Source organism: Saccostrea cucullata, unplaced genomic scaffold (genome assembly GCF_032062105.1).
Source record: "Saccostrea cucullata isolate Sc308-1 unplaced genomic scaffold, CSIRO_AGI_Scuc_v1 ctg383, whole genome shotgun sequence".
Taxonomy (NCBI): Eukaryota; Metazoa; Mollusca; class Bivalvia; order Ostreida; family Ostreidae; genus Saccostrea; species Saccostrea cuccullata.
In genome coordinates, this window is record NW_026933671.1 from 378,801 (window position 1) to 403,388 (window position 24,588).

Below are 24,588 nucleotides of genomic sequence, written 5' to 3' on the forward strand. Positions count from 1 at the left end.
ATGCAAATGAGGTTTGCTGCAAGTCTGCAGCAAACATTGGATTTTCCAAATAAGGGAACCTTGCTGCAAGCTTGCGGCAAACATTGCTGCAAGCCTGCCGCAAACATTGCTGCAAGCTTGCAGCAAACATTGCTGCTAACTTGCAGCAAACAATTTCCTTATGGTTTTGGCACATTCCTTTGTACAAGCAGCAAGTTCACAGAAAGCCTTTGTCCTGACCTAAATCTGTTAAGTCTAGAGAAAATCCACCACATGTTTCTGAAAAGATGCAGTTTTATGAAGTTATGATAGGCCCTCTTTACGTTAATAGACAAAGTTTTCATACCTTTCTAAAGTGAAAGTGCATGATAGCTTTTTATATGAACAGAACTTTAAGAACTTTACATATAATTTTTAATGAATATTTTTGTGATTACACATTTACTGATTAATTTGATAACATTTAACTGATTTGGGTCCATTAATACTTTTAAGAAGTATACATATGTGATATCAAAAAGAGGACTGAAATTCATAAGAAACAGATTTAGATTTGACCTAGCATTTACACCAGTTACTCAAACGTGCTTTTAAGAAATATTCTTTCAAATATCAAAATAAATCAAAATCATTTCTTACCAATTACATAGCATTGATAGAATGAACACCTACATCCAGAGTTTGGCACTTTTAATATCATTCAAATCGATGTATATTCCTACCAAAATACTGAAACATGTACAACTTCAATTCCAACATTTCAAAATGGCCAGTTTTGTGTTGACCCAGTACAATCTGCGTTTCATTGGCTGATTTGACTTGTTTACTGTTCTTGCGAACTTCCTGCAAACATTTGAATTGTGAAAAGTTTCCTGCGAACTTGCTGCGAACATTAAATTGGCGTGTATGTTTCTTGCAATGTTCCTGCAAACATGTTGGGTTCCTGCGAATTTGCTGCAAGCTTGCAGCAATTGCTGCAATGTTTGCCGCAAGATCGCAGCTAGCGGCAATCATCTGCGAACAAGAAAATTTTCTTCCTGCGAACAATTTTGTTTGCTGCAAGCTTGCAGCAGACTTGCTGCAGGCCTGCAGCAAACATATCAGTTTGGTAAGGGAATTCGGTCCAATATGCTTCGTTCAGATGTCAACTACGAAAGTACTTGATAGAGGAGAGAGGATTTTTTTTAATCTTCCATTTTATGCAATTTAGGTAAGAATTTGGAAGAATTAATCAACAACCGAGCGCACTTTTTTGTGCGCAATAAATATACAGTTTTTTCAATGGATGGCACTGTAGCTCTCCGGTCTATCAATTTTTTTTTTCCGGAGAGCTACAGATCTGCAGCTAAGTGTGTCTTAGCTCCATTTTTAAAAAGTTAATCCTAAAAGTTTGCATAAAAATATACATTTTGGGTCCACAAAAACATGGAGCAAAGACCCAAAGTACACTCTAATGACAAACAATTCGCATCTTTTTCTAGAAATACTTGAAGTCCAACGATTTAAGTCAAAATCATATCACAAAAATGATCTAGTTGTCATCAGGAGCTGTGTAGCGTGTGGTTAAGCCTGTAAACATGGTAAACTCAAAGTATTCTGGATTTGTATTGCTCAGGGTTCGAATCCTACGAATACAATATTGTTTTGGGGTAAAAGAATCAATTTTGTTCGAGGTTTTTTTTTTCACAAAAGTTTTGTATCATGTTATTTATATATATTTTACTTAAAAATCTTGAAATATTCCGAAACCAAGACGGACATTACTTGGGATGTGAAATTTTGTCCTTCACAATGTGATAAAGTTTTATAATCTTTATTTTAAATACGAATAAAGTAAAACCTTTTTATATACATCTTATGTATTCAAAGCCCCCCCCCCCCCCTTTTCTAAAGTTACAGTCCGGAGTTATCGCACCTTTTCATTATAAGAATTTTACCTCCAAACCAAGGAGAGCTAACCACGGAAGTAGGTGGCGATGAGATGCAAAATGACGTGATGTAAATTAGTGATGGAAATGTTTACATCCAGAAAACGATTGCATGTGAGAAGAAGTGAACACTTTCGAATCTAACTTCAAAATGTCCGACAGCGAAGAGTTTGGGCCACTCGAAACAGCATCCACATCTTGCTCAGGTAGTCAAGGTTTGTTGCAGATCTCTGTGTCAGTAACTGGAGGCTGGCATTCAATATCGATCGATGTCAGCATGAATGAATAATTTTACATTCGTTTAAATCGACAGTTAATATAGCCACTGTATTTGAATAGGATAATGAATAACCGACCATAAGAACACATATGGTTTTTGTAAACAGGGGATAGTAGGGCACGCCAAGGAAAGGATCTAGCTTTTATGCAGGATGCTCTATCATGTATGGGGCTAATTTTAGGACATAAATTTTATGCAGAGAGATAAATGTTTTGCTTTCTTTTCTTTCTGTCAGTTTTCCATGACCAGCTTCCATGAAAAGTCGTGAAGTAAAATGAGCAGATCTGTATCTCGTATTACTAAACTAAGTCTTCAAATGCATACAGCTTTATATCTTTTTCTTAGTTTTACTTAAACATTAAAATTATTAAATAAAAGCATATTTTCTATCTCATTATGAAGATACATACCAATTATTACCTATTACCTGTTTTTATTTACAGATGAGGTTAACCAATTGAGAGAAAAAGTGAAAGTCCTTGAGGAACATGAAGCAGAATTTGGACAGAAGAGAGCTAAATTTAAAGAGATCTATGTACAAAAAGAAAGTAATGCAGTTCATTTGCTATTTCATTAAATTCATATTCATATTTTTTTTATTTTAAGTTTAAGGGACTGCTCAATTTATAAAGTGTTTCAAATTAAGTGAGAAAAATAAATATTTCAATATGAAGATTTAAGCATTAAATGCCTCCAACAGTAAGAGCTACTACATACAACAATTGAGAATATGTATTCTACTACAAATCTGTCTGATATGTAACAGAGGAACTACAGAAAGAAAAAGAGAAACATCAAGAGACGGAGTCTGAGCTGAGGTCCGTGACAGAGGAGCTGGAGAGACTGCGGGGGGAACTGGAGGGGATCAAAACAGCGGTGGCGTACTCTGAGTCCAACAAGCAGGACGAGATCGAGGCCATACGACGCCAGTGTAAAGAGGAAATAGAAACACTACAGTCTTTTCTCAATGGTAAATTAATCAAAACTGCACTATGAATTTCACTTACAGATAAATTGAAAGTACGTTTTGGTTAACTGTATTATTATTAAACAATAGAAATGAAAATTAATAGTGAAGCATTGCTATTTGACAATGAATGCAATGTTTGTTTCCAATCAAAATTGAAATGAGAGGTAATCATACATCAGTTTCTACTTCTGTAAAAGTTTTGTTTGTAAAAGTTTTGTAAAACCAATGAATGTCAGAGGTAAAAGTAAACTAAAAGTACATGTATGATGTATATACCTGTAAAGACTGCTTCCATGCAAAATCTTAAATACTTCAAATTGACAGCAGTGCATTGGCTAAAGTGAATACCAGTATAAGGAATATTAACAGCTTACTGTAAATTAATAAGTTTTATAATTTTGTTGTTTTAGTGAAGAGAACCAGAAATTTATGTCCCCTGGCCCACAAAATACTATGAATAGTAAAATGTTTTCTTTCTTAAAACAAAAATAATTATATTTTTTCCTCAAACCATAAAATTTGACCCCTTGAAAATGATTGATTTTAAAGTATAAAGTGTTTTATAGTGGATCATGATATGTGATTTTAATTTATATTACACAGAGGTGAGAACGGAGGCCTCTACAACCACGGCCATGCAATATGAACAAGAACAAAGAAAGCTAAAAGAACTCTGTGAAAAGTACGAGGAGGAGGTTCGAGATTTACGTAGTCGCCTTAACCAGGATGGGTGTGTATACCTTAAAAAGAAATATAATTATAAAGTAAAATAAAATGTACCCTTATGTTTACTTAACTTATAGAGCATTCATAAATTGTAAGGAAATTATGCAGAAATAGGTCAGAAACTTACAGTGTACTAACAAGTTCTAATTTATTTCTTTGTACTGATATACTTGTATGTACTTTCTCAGAGTGTTTCAGAAGTTACAAATAAGGTATAGCACACAACTAACTTTGCATGCCATTAGATAATCAACTATAACACAACAAGTTTCTACATATTACGTATAACATGTGTATACAGTTGTACAGATGTAATGGTAAAGGGTACAATTATTGGTTTCCTAGGACATGCAAGAGAAAACTGTGTTAAATATATTTCTTTTCCCCTATCTATTAATACATTATATAAAGAAATACAGGAATGCACAGAAGTTTAGTTTAACTGTTGTAATTTCATGAGACAAAATACACATGAAAAATAAGATCATTATAAAATTTCTGTATTTTTTGTGTTAGAAATATTGTATGTGATGTTCATTTTATTCACCTTTTTCTGAAAGTTGTAAAAACACTCTATATTTTTTTTTATATTATCTATACTGTTACAGAAATTCTTCTAAAAGGTTTTCATGCATACTAATATATTCTTGCAATAGCTTGTACTTAAGATATTGATTACTAGTATTTTGATGCTATTTATTGCCCAAAATTCACTAACTACATAAATTATTTACTGTTTGTCACTGAGTTACATATGACATTTATATAAATATATTTTTAGCAATTATAAGAGAATCTTCTATTGAAATGAATACCTGTAATTATCTTTTTACAGAGATGGATTTTTATCATCTGTTGCTAAGCAACTGAAGCAGATGGCACCAGGCTCGGTGGGAACCAGTTCTAGTCTGGCTCAGGAACACGAGAGTCTGGAGGACGACATGAGGAAGGTCAGTATAAAAACACTTTAGAGACCCCGAACATGTTATTTATTTCCTGTCTTGTGGTAGTCATATCTCTAAATGTCCTCATTGAAATTCCCCTTCACTTGAAGAAGACCCTTATTGATTTCCAGGTTTAAAGGTCATTTTCAGACATTCATATGTTCTTGATATAGTCAGTAACTTGTCAAGTAAATGAGAGGTTTTGGCATTGCTTTAAACAAATATAGAGTACAGTATGTTACAGGCTCAAGCTGATGCTGAGATTTTGAAGTCAGTAGTAATGCCACTAGAGGAAGAGATTAAGTCTCTCAAGGAACAGCTTCAGGAGGCCAGGGATAAAGTCAGGGACTTTCAGGGGATTCAGGCCTCACCCGGTGCTAAAAACATGACCCCTGACACACAGTCACTCTCTGAAATGGACCAATCAAAAGATCCAGAGGAAAGGGTAAGGGTCAAAGCAAGAGACTCATTTGTAAATTATTTCTACTGATTGATGCTCAATTATTAGACAATTTTTGGAACTGATCTCAATAGTTTAACCATATGTATTAGTATTTGTTCAAGTATTGACCATAATTTGTGTAATTCTAACCTTTTCAAAATAGTTAGTCATTACTTGTTATTTACAATCAAGCTGAGAATGGAATTGTATGCTGCTGTTATGCACAAATATGTAAATATGGATTCTGAATCGAATTCTGAATTCTTTATTGATATCTTTTACTGTACGACTGTATTTATTACTAGTTGTATTTTGTTAGAGTAACATTTAGATTTCATTCATTGTAGATAAAGGAACTGCTGAAATATCTACAAGCGGAGAAAGCGTCACGTAAAGATCTGGAGATGTACGTCGCTGTACTCTCCACGCAGAAGAAAGTTTACGAGGATGAGTCAGACAAACTGAAGAAGGACCTCAATGATGGTAAGCTAAAGGTTCAGCGGAATGAAGGCTACATAATGATCTTAATTATCTCTAATGCGTTAGATCTGAAGTATTCATGTGTTATGAAATCAAACACTTTATAAATCTTTCCTAACAATTTTATTCTGTGACCCTTTCTGATTGAAAATGCTATATGAATATTCTTTATATGAATCTTATTATGCCGATTGTGAATCTTGCAGTGTGTAAAATCCTGGAGGATGAGAAGAAATCCCACGAGGACCTGCGTCACACTTGGCAGATGGCCAATGACCAGTTCCTGGAATCTCAGAGACTGATGATGATGGACCTCCGCCGGATGGAGTCGGTATTGACGGTAGAACAGCAGCGACAGATAGGAGGTACGGTGCTAAATCACCACAACACTGTTACTGTGACAAAGATATTGCATTTTGCCAATATTTTTACCTAAAAATTCCCCAAAACATGGGTGGGGGGATTATTAAGATTGATGCAAAAATGTAACAGTTGTATAAGAATTCTACTACCACTGATACCAATTAATGAAGAATGCATGGATTTGAAATTTAATGCATGGTTTGAAATATAGGGATGGAAGTTTATTTTTACAATGTATAAGCAAATAATATACCACTTATTCTAACATTTGCACATAGAATTTATTTAAACAGCTCTTTAATAGGATGGAAAACAATGTTTCATTATTGAAATGATGGGTCCTAAGCATTTTGATGACTTTGGATTTGATTTTGCATGGTGTTTCTAGAGCTCCAAATGAAGGACAGGAAAAGGGAGGCTCAAGAAAAGAGGGTAAAAAATTTGGAGGAAATGCGGAATAAACAGCAACAAGAACAAGAGCAACGTAAACTAGGTATAGCTGGAGCTTATGTCTCTCTCTGTTAGATTTCTGTAGATTTTAGAGACAGGAAAACTTAAAATGCAACAATGCACAAAGCATATTTAGCATCAACCATATTTTAAGGCTCCGAGAGTGTGAGAATTTGTTTCTCTTTAATTAGGAAAAGTTTTCTACTATGATAAACTGTGTAGGTGGTCAAATGAAGATCCCGAATTCCCCACAAAGTTCTTAGTTTTTTCAATTTTTGTTATTTTATATAGAGATGTTAAGAATTCTGTCCAAATGTCTGCATTCTCAATTCTGAATCTGATATTTTATCTGGTAATTAGTTTTCAAATATTAGTTTAATTGCACAGTAGTATGAACAAGTTGGAATTTTAGTTCCAAGCACAAAAAAGATGCATATATTGCTTGGGACTGAATACTCTTACTTGTTCCTGGATTTAACATGAAGTTTCAGAACTGCTAGATGTTATGTATATAGGTATCAACCTGTAATTTTGCTTAAGTGTGTTTTATTTATTGAGGACTGTTTCAGTAAGAAGCATCCTCATCATTTGTGTATTGACCCCAGTTATTTTGGTTTTTCTTGATGTATTCTGTTGCTTTATAGTTATAGACGCCCTTATCAATAATTTACGACGGTTAAACAGACGTAAGTGTGATGCCATCAAACGCATGACATTTTGTTGACTGCTTTTTTTCCTGTGTTTTAGCATGTCAAACACTATTTTGAAAGTTTTAAAAAACTGTTTAATGACAATTTATATGTAGTAGCTACATGTAAATTCATTTGCATGTTATATTTTCATTTTCATTTCTGAAATTTTAAACCTTAATTATTTGTTCACCGTTGAATCGTCAATGCTCATCTTGGACCAATGTTCATGGATTTCATGGGTCACCCTTATCCACAGATTTACATCCCCAAGAAGAACTATTTTGTCAACATATTTATTCATTGAATCTTCTGTACGTAATTACATCCTCACAAACCAAAAAATTGAGTTACCCATGAACGTTGACCACTATGAATTAAAATGATTCCACGGTATACATGTATGTAAACATGAAGTTAAGTATGAATAAAAACTCCATTAATTTAAGATACATGTACCAGTGTTGTATTGTGTTATTATTTATGGTTGATAAGCCTGTATCAGATATAGGGAGTTTTCATGCTATACATGTATTTACTGTACAAAACATTATGTATATTCATGTAATTGTGGTATCTGTAAACCATGTCAGAGGTCTTTGTGACAGAAAGGAAGAAGAGAAATTCTTAGTTTGTGACAAAGAGAAATATTATATGCCTCAAATGAAGTATTAATACGACTCTTTTAGTTTAAAAATCTTGCCATTTTATATTGACAGAACAAGTTTTTCAAAAAGGCCGATTTGTTTAAAATGTAGCCAGGAAATGGACGATAACTTGATACATAATAATATGATTTTTTACTTTTTCAGATGCTCTAAGAAAAATGGAGCAAGTGTCTGAGGTAAGAGTAATTGATTTACAAAACTTAGTTAGAAAAACTAATGTTTGTTTATGTTTGACAGAAACATTTAGATTTGTTAAATCCGTCTTATGTTTTAATGTTAGACTGCAAATAAAATCTTGCTCACCTAAAATGTATTTACAATTTATGAATTGGCTTGGATGATGATGAGTATGTCACACATCTGTCAGCTATTTTGTGGAATTGTTTTTATCTTCAGTTGAGGCATTTTCTCATTTTTCAGAAGCTACAAACAATAGAGAACCATGACTTAAGTGACGCTTTACAAAACCAGACGGAGGCCTTCTCCCAGGGGTCAAACTCCAGCATCAATCTACTGTCCGCAGACATGGGCCTGATCAGGAAATCCCCCAGTAATGATACCCTGGACTCGTCAGGGGAGACCCTACTGGAGGGTCAGTCCACCACAGGGGAGGGGCTGAGGGTGCAGATCAGTCCTGACAAAACCCTTCATATGCCCCACCTCTCAGAGGCCCAAAAGAGGGCAATTACTGGTAGGTAGAAAAAATCATACTGAATAGTGTCAGTTGTGAATGGTTTAGTATGAAATGCTATCATCAGAATAGAGATTAAAAAATAATGAAAATGAATTTCATGATTTTGATTCATATAGTAAAGCATATATCCACAATTTTAAAATAAATGTTCTTCAATAAGAACATGTTCTTTGTAAAATCTTGTTGTTAAAAAATCAAAGAATTTTCTATTTGCAATGAACTTTTTCCCTTATTAAGTGCCTAAGTTGGCATTTTAAATCTGTTTTTACAATAGATCCAACTCCTGAATTAATGGCTCGTCAGAACTTGATGGCTACTGCCAGACAAACAGACAGTCGAATTTCGTTAGAGGGTAGAAGAATGGTCAGCGAAAAGGAGTGGGAACTTTTACAAAAACAGGTAGAAGTCCCGTATGGGGTCTATTTATTTTCATTGCAAATAATGATTGTATAAGGAGGATTATTAGGAATCATCTATTTTTGTCTTATTTTTCAATAAAATGATAAATCATAACCTCCAATGAATTAACGAATAGTTGAATCCACACTTTTCAAAAGTTATGTCCCTTGGCCACCATCTTTGGGGAAAACTCATATAATCCTCACATAGCCTTTGTAGTTTTCTGGTTTATAACTTTGTCATCTGACTGGAAAAATAATGTGCATCTTGTAAAATGATTGCCCCAAGCTGGGGCTACCCATATACTGAAGGAAAAAAAATTAAACACAGTGGATATATCGGAGCACACCCAAATGTTTAGTAGCATAAAGAGGAGAGATGTCATGGCATTCCCTTTTGACCTTTTGGTTGACCCTGCAAAGGGACATAACTATTGCAAGGTGTAGATTGGACTGTACATGACTTGTACATCAGACTTCAGAGAAGAGCAGCTCATATTTTTGTAGCTTGAAAGTCCCCAGATAGAGTAACAGTAGCATTATGATAGTTCCAGATAAACAAGACTACAACATGTGTCAGAACTATGCCTGTAACATTTCAGAACCTGTTTTAGAGAACTCAGATACAAACTTCATGTTAATTAAAATGTTTAATGAAATCTAGCTGATTGAGGCGAGGGAGAAGGCAGGGAGACCGTGTGATATGTGTAATAACTACGAGGCCCAGCTACAGAATGTACAGGACGATTATAAGAAAGAGCAGGTCAAGGCCAAGTCCCTAGAGCGCCGCCTCAACAGAGAGTTACAAACGCTGGAGAACAAACAGAAGTACATCACAGATCTAGAGAATAGTCTCAACAACTCCGCAACAGAGGCTCAAAACCAGGTACACAGGCATTAATTATTATAGGCAAATAGTCAAAAGATAGACAACTTTAATTAGTTATTATAGCTAAATAGTCAACAGATAGCTCCAATTAGTTATCATGTAGCTAAATAGTCAACAGATGACTCCAATTAGTTATCATGTAGCTAAATAGTCAACAGATAGCTCCAATTAGTTATCATGTAGCTAAATAGTCAAAAAGATAGCTTTAAATCGTTTTCATGTAGCTAAATAAACTATATTATAAGGTGTATATGTTAATATGAGAGATTTAATTAAAATCTTGCTTTACAGATTTCCAGTTTAACCACAAAAATCCAGGAATGTGAGCGATACCTGACTGAGGTCAGACAACAGAACACTCAGTCTCAACTCGAACTCAGGGATATGTTGGTGAGTTGAACTCATTTATAAAGTTATACTCATTTAATAGCTCAATATATTGGGGTCGATATGATATGAGTATTTGAGTCGAAATATAATGCATCTAATAATGGCATTGGTTTATTTTTGTAGAAGTCTTTAACCAAAGACAGGGAAACTGTACAAAGAGAGGTGAGTTTGAAAAAAAGGAAAAGCAAATTAATATAAACCTGTAAATATTCATGATAAAACTTGTGAAGAAATCTATTTTATCCATCAGCTAACAGACTGTAAATGCACAAGTGTGAAAAGGCTTCTTTATTTTGAGTAAGAATTAAGCACAATGTGTTTAATTTTCTGATTGTCAGCTTGTCAAGCTTCAAGAAGACAATGATTCTCTGATGGGGAAACACTCCAAGTTTGCACAGCAACTACAGAACGAGGACATCAACCTGCCTAACAACATGGAGGTACCGTACAATCAACAACCCTCTAACTAAATATATGACAGAAGTCATGATTAAGACTCTACCTCAATTTTAAAATAGAATACAATTTCAATATCATTTAAAAATGAATAAGATGTAATGTTGAACTGGTTCTCAGATTTCATTCTATGATGACAGGTGGATAATAAGGTAGTTGTATAACCAGATAGAGCTAGACCTCATCCAAAACACCTCACCGTGCAAAGAATTACACTGTGTAGAATTAAGAACATTACTTCCCTTCATCAAAAAAATGTCACAGCCTTCCTGTATCCTGTTTGTTATTCCACTTTTATCTCTACACTTACCTGCAGTAACTACAATGAAACATTTATATGTCACAAAAACCAAAATAATAAGTAAAAAGACAGCCAATCATTGCACTAGATTAATTTCTCTATGTTTTTATTGAATACATGTACTGTGAGATTTAGAAAGGACAGTAAGAGATGTTAAACCTGTACACGTTTTTCAGGAACTGCAGCTGTTGTTACTGAAATACAGAGAGGAGATCATTCAGGCCAAGGTTGCTAAGGAACACATCGAGGGTTCCCTAAAGAGTGAAAATATGTTCCTGAAATCGCAGGTCCATGCGGAACAACAGGAGAAAAACACTCTAGAGGAGACACTGAATCAGGAAATAGGCAGTCTGCAGGAAAAACTAGGTAACTGTGCAGAATTTTTGTAAACGTACTACATTTGGCGGTGTATTCTTTTTAGCGCTTTTGGCGGAAAGATACTTCCGCTAATTCAAGTACATCGCTAAATGTATTAAACATTGATACATGAATAAGAACATCAAGAAATACGCTAAATCAAATCTATGCTAACATGTAAAAAAAAAAAATTTTCCGCTAAATATCGTACACGCTAAATATAATACCGTATATCAGGTTTTTTCCGCGTCATGATTTTTCCGCGAATCAGAACCTAAATCTGTTTATCAAATTTACGCGAATCAAATTTTCACTATTCCAAAGTCATAGCGAAAATATAATTCACAATTGCCTTTTAAAACCTACGAGGTATGAGAAAAAAACAGTATCTGTTTGAATAATTTTTAATGAAAATTTAAGACAATGAAACGTATTTCCAACAAGTGTCACAACGAATAACTCCTGATTTATATAGAAAATTTTAGACAATGAAACACTTTCTGACAATTCATTGTCAAGATCATTTCACTCGATTCCAAGTACAGATGAAATCCCTGCTTCCTTAAATCCATTTCTCACTATTTCGGGTTTGGTCCTCATATAGTCATACAGCTTTGTCAGCCATTTCGCACCTAATGGCTTCATCCGGGTCAGCGAGAGGTCGACCTTCACCTCGTTTCTGTCGGCAGATTCAGTCAGCTGATTGCATACCTGTGCTGCATACCAGCTTTCAAATTCGTTTTTCAGGAAGGATTTTGCACTCTTGTTAACGCTTAAGTCCATTGGTTGAAGCAAATCGGTGCAATTTGGTGGAATTGTGACGTAAATAAGTCGATTTGAGGAAAGTTTGGCTGTGAATTCCTCCGTAATCTGCCCGCGAAAACAGTCAAAGATTACCAGGGCACGCTGACCAAGTGGCAAATCTAAGTCGTCTTTCACTTTATTTATGTAGGGAAGAATAATTTTGTCAATGTAGTCATTCATTGTCCGACTGTTTGCCCAGTGATTTTCCGATTCCGTTATGTGAAATCCGTCTGGAAACTTGAATTTGGGGTGGCATTGCGTCGTTTTTCCCTGGTAAATTAGTTGGAAGGGAAGGAATGACCCATCTAGAGTTCCAGCGAATGTAGCTGTAATGCAAAAATAATTATTTTCAGAGATCCAAACAATCATTGATCGGTATAGATCAGGTATAATTAGACTTCAGTTTAAGCAAGGAACATGCCAGCAAATGTAGTTGTAATGCAAAAATAATTATCGATAATTATTTTCAGAGATTCAAACAATTATTGATTGGGTATAATTAGACTTCAGTTTAAGCAAGGAACGTAACTAATTTGATTTTTAAATAAACAAAGAGGCTTACATACCTGTTATCTGGCATTTGTCCTCCGATCCGGCTATTTCTACCCTCTTTGAGCCCTCTTCAGCCATGGTCCACTGCGATACTGGGACCACATGTAGACCAGTCTGATCCCAGTTAATGATTAGCGAAGGGGGGATTCCATACTCTCTGACACGACTTTGAATTTTTTTAAGAAATTTGGATTTCTCATCCTCGAAATTTTCTACCCTAAGAACTTTTTTTGATGTAGTTCCCTTGCGTTTTACTAAGTCCATGCGGTTCATAAGGGAAAGGGCCCAAGCACGTGTAATTTCAATGTGTCCCCCATTTTCCTGTAGAAGAGAGCGATCCATGGAAAGGACTACCCCACGTCCAGCGGCTTTCACTATAGCAGTATTGACGACCCCGCCAGATTTTCTAATTGTAGAAACAAAACGCTTCACTTTATTGTCTAGCTCATCACCAAGTAACAGTTTTCTTCCTCTTTTCTTCGGAGTCAATACTTCGGATTCTATCTCACTGTCTGTATCAATCAACTTGCGCTTTACCGACGATTTTACATGGATCAGATAGTCCTTTTTGAAACCCCTAACGGTACTTTCATTCAACTTTCTTTCCAATAAAAGTGAAAATTTTCTGGCAGCTGCAGTAGGGCTGTTTTCTGCTGCATATTTACCAATTTCAAAACGCTGTTTAGGAGAATACGTCCCATAATTTCCCCGTCGCTTTGGCGTTGATTGGCCCTGTTCTATTTCTTTCTCTACCTCAGCGGTGACTTCTTTAAATTCGTCATTGTTAGAAACATTCTTATTACTTACAGTGATGTATCTTAGAATAGACATCTTAAAGCATTGCCTTACTATTCACGACTGGTTTTTTTTTTTATGAAGGAGGGAAACAAAACACACAGAATACAACTAACTGAACACCGTTCACTGTACATTTACTTACCTGTTCACCTTATAAGCAAAGAAAGATAACTCTAATACATAATCATAGCACTGTACAGTAACTTACATGTCCACCTTTATAAGCAAAGAGAGATAACTCTATTACAAAAACAAAACTTTGTATCAAATTTCCGCTGATTTATTTTCCGCGTTTCGGAAATCGTCGCGAACAAAGCGGAAATTGGATACACGCGGAAAAAACCTGATATACGGTACATTTACAGGAATGTCAGACTGCTCGGCCCAACGACTCCTCGGCCCATCGATACCTCGGCCCATTGACATCTCGGCTCCGACGGCTCGGCCCAAATTAGAAGACACCTCGGCTCACATAAAAGACACCTCGGCCCAACCAGAAATATAATTTTGATTAAATATATTTATTATTTATGCTATTATATATTTATGAAATGAAAATGAAAATAAATTTGATACATAAACAATCTTTCAAGACGGCAAATTGACCGTAATTAAAGAAAGACAACCCATTTGTAACTTGATTAAGTGCTAATCATTAAACAATCAAGAAGATGCGGCGCATCCTTTAGAGTCTCAAGCGCGTGTCATATGGGATGGTGGTTATTAGGAGTTAATTACGTTAATTTCTTGTTGATATTTTTTAAATTGATTTGAATTTTTTAAAAAATATAAGTTTTTAAAATTAAACAGTAAAATATATATGTATCAAAAATAAACAAATCAATACATCTTGTAGACTAGGACATAAACTTCTGTGTAGACCTGTTGGTTTACACATTATTATTATTAGTGAATTCAACTGTAAAATGCACTGCAGTAGACCAATTTAGTCAGTCAGTCGGGAGACTCCGAGAGGGCAACCAAATATTTTTTGAAGATGGCTAATAAATATATCAATAATGTATAATGTTACATCGTAATAAGCAACAAAGTATGTCAATAAATAAATAGACCTGTCAGATGTACCTCCCAATCAATGGATTGTAATTCGATGTTGTTCTTTGGTTTGTTCGAAAATACTGAAATTATCTGCCTCTGTTTATCGTATATCTATGGTAAACGTATAGTGATTAATTATACATACATTAACATTACCAAAGAAAATACAGTCTAAATTAAAAATTAAACTAATTTAAACAAATTCAATTAATTTTATTCCTTGGGCCGAGCTGTCTTCGGTATGGGCCGAGGTGTCAATGATTTTGAGCCGACCTGTCAGGGCCGAGGTGTCAACCAGCATGGGCCGAGGTGTCGTTGGGCCGAGAAGTCTGTCTACCCATTTACAGTATGTAGATGTGCTGGAAAATAAGAGGGCATTCTTTGTCTTATTGGATTCCCTTCCAGTCAGGTGTACTTAACAGCTTTGATATTCTTCATGCTCAATGTGATTGTTTGTTGCAGCTGTCCAAGAGAGTCTGAAGTCAGAGCTAGAGAGGGAGGGAGCTGTGAGGGCTGAGTTTGAGGGGAAATACAAGGAGATAGAGCAGTCATTGAAGAGTATACAGGCCAAAAATAAACAGCTGATATCTGGTCTACAACAACAAGTGGAGGAACAGTCCAATGCTAGGGTAAATATAACAATACAGGCCAAAAATAAACAGCTGATATCTGGTCTCAGGCAACAAGTGGAGGAAAAGTCTAATGCTGGGGTAAATATAACAATACAGGCCAAAAATAAACAGCTGATATCTGGTTACAACAACAAGTGGAGGAACAGTCCAATGCTGGGGTAAATATAACAATACAGGCCAAAAATAAACAGCTGATATCTGGTTACAACAAAAGTGGAGGAACAATCCAATGCTGGGGTAAATATAACAATACAGGCCAAAAATAAACAGCTGATATCTGGCGTACATGTTAACTCTACTGATTTAGGCGGGAGTCTACCGCTTTTTCACTCCATCTCCCGCCTACCGATTTAATTCAGAAATCTACCGCTTTTCTACAAAAGTTGCGTCTAAAGTATTTTTGGTTCGCTTGGGTATCCATTTTTGAAGCCACTCTCATAAAATCTCGTTAGATATCGCGTGATTTGACTCAGAAGCATACAAACGCTTTTTTTGTATCGATGTGTACACAGATTTCAAGCACAAATTTGACAATGACAACAGCACAAGATTACCAGTGATTACATTGGTTACGATAAATTTAGTCAACATCACTGCCATGAAAAAGGAGATACAGCTTTTAATAATTAGATGAAAACGTTTGGCATCGTCTATAAAAGCACAGGAGCTCACTATTTTATCAATAAAGTCAATAGAAATCACTCGATTGACCAAGTCATGGGGCACATCTCTACTTTCGTTTTCGATCATCGCGGGAAATCTGATTTATTTAACGAAAGATAAGCACTTGTTTTAGATATAGTTTAAACCATATCATCATTTGTTTTCTTTAACAACTGAATGAACATTCAAATTTATTGCTTCTAGGCTATATTGGCAAAGATCACTCTTCAAAAGGCTAAGTTAAACAGCCAATCTAAGCAAAATGATGAGCATGAAAAATATTTGAATTTGTACAATTTATGTCAAACTTAAGATGCTTCTGTCTTCTTCTTTGCAGTTGATATTTAAGATTAATTATTGTTGGTTTCATTTAAGGCCTATACATGTATATATTACATGAAATATGTCGGTAATCCAAGCGTAAAACAACGCACACGCAATGCTACCGCTTTTGAGGTCTGAATCTCCCTATTTTTCATCACAATAGGTTAACATGTATGTATCTGGACTCCACTAACAAGTGGAGGAACAGTCCAATGCTAGGGTAAATATAACAATTTTTGCAATTCAGGCCACGAACAAATAGGTTGATGTCTGGTTTATGATAGAGTTATAGAGACAGCCCAACAATAGGGAAAATAAAGCACTTGAAATGATATACAGTTGATATCATGTCTCTGACAGAAGTGTTAAATTGCTTGATTAAACTGGCAGATTAAAGGCTTAACATTTAGCAAGTCCCTGTGCAGGAATTGGATATACAATAGTCCAGTGTTTGATTGGAGACACTGGTAAGTAATATGATCAGTGTACTTTGCATTGTATTAAAAAAAATATTAACATTAAAAGTTTTCCTTTTCAGACACAGTTGGAGAATGACCTCCAAAAACAAAAGGCCAAAGTTCAGTCTCTTCAGATTGACCTTGATAACAGTGAGGCTGTACAGAGGGACTTTGTCAAACTCTCCCAGTCTCTCCAGGTAATGAGCATACCATACACTTACAGTACCGTACACTTACCAAACCATAAACTTACAAAACCATACACTTATCATACCATACACTTACCATCCAATCGCTTACCATACCATGCAGTTACCATACCATACAAACTAACCATACCATACACTAACCATACCACACTCATCATACACTTACCATACTAGACACTTACCTTATAAGTTACTTTATATACTGTACACTTACAATAATACTTACCAAACTATACACTTACCATAGCATACACTTACAATACCATAAACCATACCATACACACTAAACAAACCATACACTTACCATGCCATCGCTTACAATACCATTCACTTACCATAGCACACACTTACCAGATCATACACTTATCATACCATTTATCATTCACTTACCATAGCATACACTTACCATACTATCACTTACCACATCATACACTTATCATACCATATACTTACCATACCATACACTTAACATACCATATACTTACCATATCATACACTTAACATACCAAAGACTTTCCATATAAGTCACTTACCCAGAATACACTTATCATACTGCTAACCATACCATACACTTATCACACTAACCATACCATACACTAAACATGCCATTCCATACACTTACTATACCATACCCTAACTTTACCATACACTTACCAAAGCATACACTTACTATACCATAATCTAACTTTACCATACACTTACCATAGCATACACCAACCATACCATACACTAACCATATAAGTCACTTACCAAACCATACACTTGTCGTACCATACTTAACATATGCATTTATATCCAATAATAACCAAATGTAAAAGTCGTTTATTTGTTGTTAAAGTCAGTGCTTCTTCCAAAAGTCCAATGAAAAAAAATGTTGTCAAAACAAAATAAAAATAATTTTCATTACTCAACAGTGATTAACAAAGAGTACACAATACAATTGCTTGAACTGGAATACTGCAATTAATTTACAGATACAGCTGGAAAAAATTCGTCAAGCGGAGAATGAAGTACGATGGCAGCATGAGGATGATATAGAGGAGTGTACAAACTGTAAACAGGCATTTAGTGTAACAAAGAGAAAGGTAAATACTGTGAACAGGCATTGAGTGTAACAAAGAAAAAGGTAAATACTGTAAACAGGCATTTAGTGTGACAAAGAGAACGGGAAATACTGTGAACAGGCATTGAGTGTAACAAAGAAAAAGGTAAATACTGTAAACAGGCATTTAGTGTGACAAAGAGAACGGGAAATACTGTGAACAGGCATTGAGTGTAACAAAGAAAAAGGTAAATACTGTAAACAGGCATTTAGTGTGACAAAGAGAACGGGAAATACTGTGAACAGGAAGATAAAGGTACAAACTAGGGATGTCAAAATTGTCAATAATTGATATTCGAATATTCGATAGAAGTATTCGAATATATTCGAATATTCGATAAAATAAATACATCTTGCATATGTATTTTCACTCTCCTGTCAAGTAGTATAGGTTTTGTGGCATTATTTTGGAATGAAAACTCGTTTAGAGTTCGGTAAATGCAATGCAAATATTTTTTTAAAATTATTGAATATTACATAATTTATATCCAAAATGTAATGATTGTTTTTTGAAAATTCAAAGATTCTTTAATTAGTATGTTCCAGATCAATTGATCGTCTTACTAAAGTCTACACCGATAACTCCTACAAACTTATACTAAGCAGAACAACTGATGTATCTAACGGTGAAGTATTAAAAGCAATTACTTTTTTCTAATTATAATTTCCTGATAATGATTTTAACGATATTTACATAAACAAAGGGTCCGTGTGTTTACTGTAAAACTGTGTCCTTACAACAACACAAGCTGATTGTAGGTATTGGAGGTACTATTATACCACTAATTAAGTGAATAAATAAATAAATTAATCTGATACACTCTTCACACCTTCAAGGTAATCCAAGAGGAGTGTTTTTTTTATTTTGCACAAACCTGATTCAATTTCTAATAAAACTTGCCAAATTTTTCTCTCTTTTTAATACTTGTATATTTAAAAACGAATATTCGAATCATGAATTTATATTCGAATATCAACTCATCGAATGAATATTCGAATATTCGTTGACATCCCTAGTACAAACTGTAAAGAAAAGAATTTAGTGTTACAAAGAGAAAGAAATATACAGTAAACAGACATTTAGGGTTACAAAAAGAAAATATATTTTATAAAAAGAGGTATGGATTTAAATACTTTAGTTACTTTGTTGACACACACCTATTTTATCTTTTTTTGACTTTAGAGTAAATAGAGACCACAACTACCCAGTACCTTACAGGAACCTTTGCACATGTACAGAACGATAAACCTTTGTGACATTTTCTATACTTTACATACTTATACAGATGACAGATTGCATTTCTTTTCTTTCATTGACATTGTACTTTTCTGTTTACAGCATCACTGCAGGCATTGTGGTAAAATCTTTTGTTCGGACTGTATATCTAAGACAGTGAATAGTGGCCCTAGTAACCGACCGTTCAGAGTGTGTGACATTTGCCACACAATCCTTGTCAAAGACGCTATGCCATATTTCAGCACTGAGCCACCTAGCACGCCAGACTAGACAGAGTGGTCTACCCCTGAGGCTGTGTGGGGTTTATTGTATACCCTTGTTGTTATTGCATTATTTATCTACAACCACAAGCAAGCTACATGATCATTTATGAGTGAACGCTTATTTGCATTTTTAGAAGAAGAAGTGAAAGTAGTAGGGGATCCATTGTGTGGAAGTAAAAGTATGTGATCTTTTGTATAGGTGTAAAATTTATAGGTCTGTTGTGTAGAAGGCAAAGTATGAGATCTTTTGGATAGAAGTGAAAGTTATGAATCTTTTGGATAGAAGTGGAAGTCATGAATCTTTTGGATAGAAATTATTGTGTAGAAGTGAAAGTATTGGTTGATTGTCTAAAGCAATATGAGCTGCATTTTTGAAAATTTTATTTTGCTGTTAGAATGTGTTAAAATGATAAATTTGTATTTAACTTAAACATTTATGATCAATTTTACTAAAATAAAGCAAAAGAAAGACTTCTATATACAATCCAATACACAGATTTACATAAGAAATCATTATTGTACAGGAGGACAGTTATGTAATTTTGATTCAAAGGAAGCTTACAAACAGTTCTTCCAGCGCAACTTTGAACGACAGAAGTTTATTAACATTATTTTTTTCTCTCATTGAAATAGTTATTTACAATTTTACAACAAACAATTCTGACATCAAAGTTACAGCTCATATTGCTTTAAGTATGGGATCTACTTGTAGATATGAAAGGATGATTGAGATATATTATGTAGAAGTGAAAGTATGGAGTAAATGCGAAAGGATCTACTGAGTAGAAGTGAAAGGATATAGGATCTATTTATGGAAATGAAAGGATATCAATTGTTTGAAAGGATGAGATTTATTGCATTAAGGATGTTCGATCCTGCGATTTTGAGCATGTGTTTTGATCAGGTCCTTTATTTATAAAATTCTGCATCATTTTTAAGTTCTAACATTAAATCTGAATTCTACAGTGCCAATTTAACTATATTCAAAAAAATGCGATTAAATTCCTTTCAAGTAGAATTAAACTAGGGACTATATTTTGTAGCGGAAGGTTTTTTAGACGAAAATGATCAGTTTTTCCATTTTGAACTATAACAGTACTGTTAATTTTGGATTCCTATTTTTCCATCCTGGTTGCACACAAAGCTGTTTTTTGCAGTGAAATGGGTTATGCTGGTTCTGAAATATCTATTAAATTATTTCTTATGAATTCTATCAACAAAGTGTGACAAATATAGTAAATATATTCTGAAAATCCGGGAAAAAATTTAACCAATTTCAATGTAAATTTGACACTTTTTTAGTAATATCTGAAAATTTACAGCATATACCCCCACTTTTGATGTTCTTTTCTAAATATTCAAGATAAATTTGACCTATTTGCTTAAAATCAGAAAAAGTTTAAGACTTTAAAATAATTTTCTTGCTTATTAAATTTTCAATGCCAGAAAAATCACTTTTTACTAGTGCAGAAAGGTCAAATAATTGATTATTTGAAGCAATTTGAAACTTTTTCTTAGTCACAATTTTTAAGTGTCTTTTTTAAACAAACATAGAGTTCATTTTGTTTCATGCTTTAATTGGATAAAAATATTGGAGGGAAAACGTTAAAAATTTAATTTTAATAAAGACACAAATTTCAGTGCAAAAAGGTCATATGAAATGTACTGTAGCGCCAAAAGAAGCGTATTGACCCCCATTTTTTGAATTGAATTTTAATTAACCTATGTATATAGAAACTAAAAATATACTTGGCAAAAAAAGTTTAAGACTTTAAATATCAGGATCGAACGTCATTAAATTGAATAGATGGGATCTATTGTATAAAACTGAAAGGATGGGATCTATTGTATAAATCTGAAAGGATGGGATCTATTGTATAAAAGGGAAAGGATGGGATCTATTGGGTACAAGTGAAGCTATGGCTAGGTATGAATAATGATTTTATGAACTTTCCCATATAGGTCTGTTAATTCTTTTTAATATGTAGGGAATATTAATCATTGGCACAAAGGAGAAAAGATTAAGGGGAGAAAAGTAAAGAAAAGTTTTATGAGTGTAACATAGTCTTTAAAGAGCTCTTTCATTTATGTAAAGTGCTGCTTCATATTTTCATTGAATTTGTTGTGTATAAATTTTTGGATGTCAGTAAACTCAGAGGTGAAATCCTAGCGATTGATAACCAAAAGCACAGATTACAGAACATAAGATCTATGTTTAATATTTATTATGGTGTGTGTGTGTCTGATTTTGATGTGAATATGAGAGTAGGAGTTTGAATTTTAGCTGGAGAGTTGATTGAGGGGACAAATATGAATGAAATTTCAATCATGTTATTATTGTGTGCAAGAGGGAGTCATTATGTCCTATGTATTTAAGTATATGTACAAGTCTGTACTCTTATTTTAGTTACAACATCTTCAATTCTGTTTGTATCTTTCTATTAGAAGAAAAAAATAATACATGTACATACAGATAAGTAAAAATATGTACACTAAGAATATAGTCAGTTTTACCAGGAAATAATTTCTTTTTTTTTCCTGATTAAACAAAAGAGATTTCAAGCTACAGATTCAGATACTGTCTACTGAAACTGAAATGTTTTTATTTATTTTATTTGATGTAAACACAGACACAAATAACTTAGGATGCATTCATTTTGTTGTTATGTTTTGTTTAGATTTGCTGTGATATCAATGCATATTAATTAATGACATTATTCAGATCTGATAGTGATGCAGTAGTTATAGGGCAATTCTCAGTGTGACTATTATTGACTTGTAAATTTCAATAGTTTTGAATCCTTAAAAATCATTAAAATTGTTTAAAATGTGTAAATTTTTACTTTTTCTGAAGGATTTTGAAATTTATAATCATGTCTTTAATAAGTAGAATGTGAAAAATGATGGGAGATTTATCATTAATTATATTCTGTATACCTTGGTTCTACTGTAGTGACGCAGTACACATAGCTTACGCGTACAGTGTAGCCTATAGTGTTTGAGATGATAGATAAGTGTTGATGATAACAGGATCAATGTTTTGCTGTCTCTTTAACAGGCTTCAGGTCACCAACCTATGATCACTGCCAAAATAGAATTCTAAATAAGCATATGATATAGATACATGTACACAACTGTACATGTACAAAATTCATTATGATATCCTTTACTCTGGTTTTAAAGATATTGTTATAATTACATGTCAGAAGTTATTTGTGTTTGTTATAGAACATGTTAACACAGTAAGCATAGAAATATACATATATTTCTCTACATAATTAAAATTATGTACTTTTAAACAATGTTGAAAGGTAACCTTTGCATGTATCATTTCCATGGTCCAATCCTTTACTTGACCTTTTTTATGTACATGCTTGATTTCTTTAAATGCATAAAGAATTTCATTATACTTAGTGATGACACTTTGTAAAAAGTGATTAGCATACACATTTATCAACAATGCTTCAATTAATCAACAGGTTTTTCATGGATTTTGAACATTTGAGGACTTGCGTAGTATTGTATAAAAAAAAGGGTTTTGTTCGGGAAGCCTTCGTTGTAGACTTAATGTCTTATGGCAGAGAGAACAAAACAGTCTAGTCACATTTAAAGGGCACCCAGAGAACATCTGGGGCTTACACACAGAAACTCATGTACATGTATAGATGATTCTTAAATCTACTGGAAGTAGAGGAAATAGCTTCAACACTTCTCTTCATTGTACTTGACTGTTATATAACACTTGATCTTGTTTTATAATTATTATAAAGGTGAAATATAAAGTGGAAATGAAACCAAGTTCTTGTTTGTCTTTTTTGTAACTCACCTGAGCCAATTGTTTGTTATGAAAATGTCTGGCATGTGTCTGACATATTACATTGCTTGCAAATTTTGACCATAAATTCAATTTCATCTCCTAACCTGTTAGGCTATGAGTTAAACTTATCTTCTTATGCAAATAAATTTAACTTTCAATTGGTGTAAAAATCTATAAAATTTTACCCCTTCTTGTTCAAGCTAGTTTTTGATTTCAATAAATTTTAGAAAACATTGGGATACACAATTGGGTCTCTAATTATAAATTTATATGTATTATTTATTAAGGAAATAAAATGTTAAACATTACAAATACATGACGGAGCAAAATTGGAAATATTAGGAACATGTATGAAAATAGCCTCAGAACTCAAATAATCATATAGTCAAAATGCATAATTTATTCTTTGAACATATCTTTTCTGTACATGAGTACTAGTATTTATCAGAAAAGGTATAGTGCATGCTAGGTTATGATGAGGGAGTTTGCTTCTGTCAAAGTTATGATATCCTTGGTCATTAAGACGCAGTGAAACTGGAGTTGATGTGGGACTGAAATAGAAGTGAAGTTATCCCCCTTTGTTATTTTCTTATGATCAGGTCTGACAATAAATTAATGTAAAGAACAGCAAAATTGAGGTAAAGAATCATACAAGAATTTTTAATACATGTATGTAAATAATACAAAGAGTCTCATATATTTAATAATTACGTTGAAGTATATAAAAATGACAAATGATTGAGATTCAAAGATAATTGAATATATAAATGTTTACTGAATTTTACTCAATGATCTTGCTGTTTGCTTTATCTGTTAAACAATGTGTTCTATCATTATTATTATTATTATTTTTTTTTTTTTAATACTTTTAAGGCCTAAACAATTTTACATTATAACCTAAGCTACTGTATAGTCTGTAAATTCGTTTTTTATTTTTAGTTTGTCTATCACCTCTAACTTTATTTTTACAGCACTACATAGAATAGATTTTACTAACTGTCTTTTCATCACTTTATTTCTTTTATTTTTTAATTTTTATGTCTTTTAAAACCACCTTCTCGGGTGCTCCTTATACATAGGAGGGAACTCCATAACTGAACTGAACTGAACTATGGAATGTAAATAGCACTGGTTTATGTAGAATTGATTTAATTATAATTACCAGACTTTATAATAGTGTTGTTTTCATGTGACCTTTTAGGCCCTTGGGCCTCTGATTTATCATTACTCTGGACAATTCAAATGTATGTTTAAAAATTTTGTGTC

At 33.6% G+C, this 24,588-nt stretch overlaps 1 protein-coding gene across 3 annotated transcripts; it reads left to right on the forward strand.

The window, feature by feature from the left end:
- Positions 1 to 1,918: 1,918 nt before the first annotated feature.
- On the forward strand, positions 1,919 to 23,303 carry LOC134238899 (rab GTPase-binding effector protein 1-like). 3 transcript variants are annotated; one of them, XM_062721015.1, is made up of 22 exons: positions 1,919 to 2,113; positions 2,631 to 2,735; positions 2,954 to 3,157; positions 3,761 to 3,887; positions 4,719 to 4,833; positions 5,072 to 5,272; positions 5,617 to 5,752; positions 5,956 to 6,114; positions 6,501 to 6,605; positions 7,207 to 7,248; positions 8,064 to 8,095; positions 8,340 to 8,610; positions 8,888 to 9,012; positions 9,676 to 9,897; positions 10,192 to 10,290; positions 10,414 to 10,452; positions 10,629 to 10,730; positions 11,224 to 11,413; positions 15,080 to 15,246; positions 16,775 to 16,891; positions 17,878 to 17,988; positions 19,345 to 23,303. In XM_062721015.1, the coding sequence occupies exons 1-22, from the start codon at positions 2,059 to 2,061 to the stop codon at positions 19,510 to 19,512; spliced, it is 2,892 nt and encodes a 963-aa protein (XP_062576999.1). In that variant the 5' UTR covers positions 1,919 to 2,058; the 3' UTR covers positions 19,513 to 23,303. The 3 variants fall into 3 exon arrangements, with proteins under 3 accessions (XP_062576999.1, XP_062577000.1, XP_062577001.1); XM_062721016.1 differs by lacking the exon at positions 7,207 to 7,248; XM_062721017.1 differs by lacking the exons at positions 6,501 to 6,605; positions 7,207 to 7,248.
- The last annotated feature ends 1,285 nt before the right edge of the window (positions 23,304 to 24,588 follow it).

Coding starts and splice junctions, on each gene's coding strand:
- LOC134238899 (XM_062721015.1), top strand. CDS start 2,059: ATGTCCGACAGCGAAGAGTTTGGGCCACTCGAAACAGCATCCACATCT. Junction 10,731..11,223: donor ACCTGCCTAACAACATGGAG/GTACCGTACAAT, acceptor CACGTTTTTCAG/GAACTGCAGCTGTTGTTACT. Junction 11,414..15,079: donor CAGTCTGCAGGAAAAACTAG/GTAACTGTGCAG, acceptor TGTTTGTTGCAG/CTGTCCAAGAGAGTCTGAAG.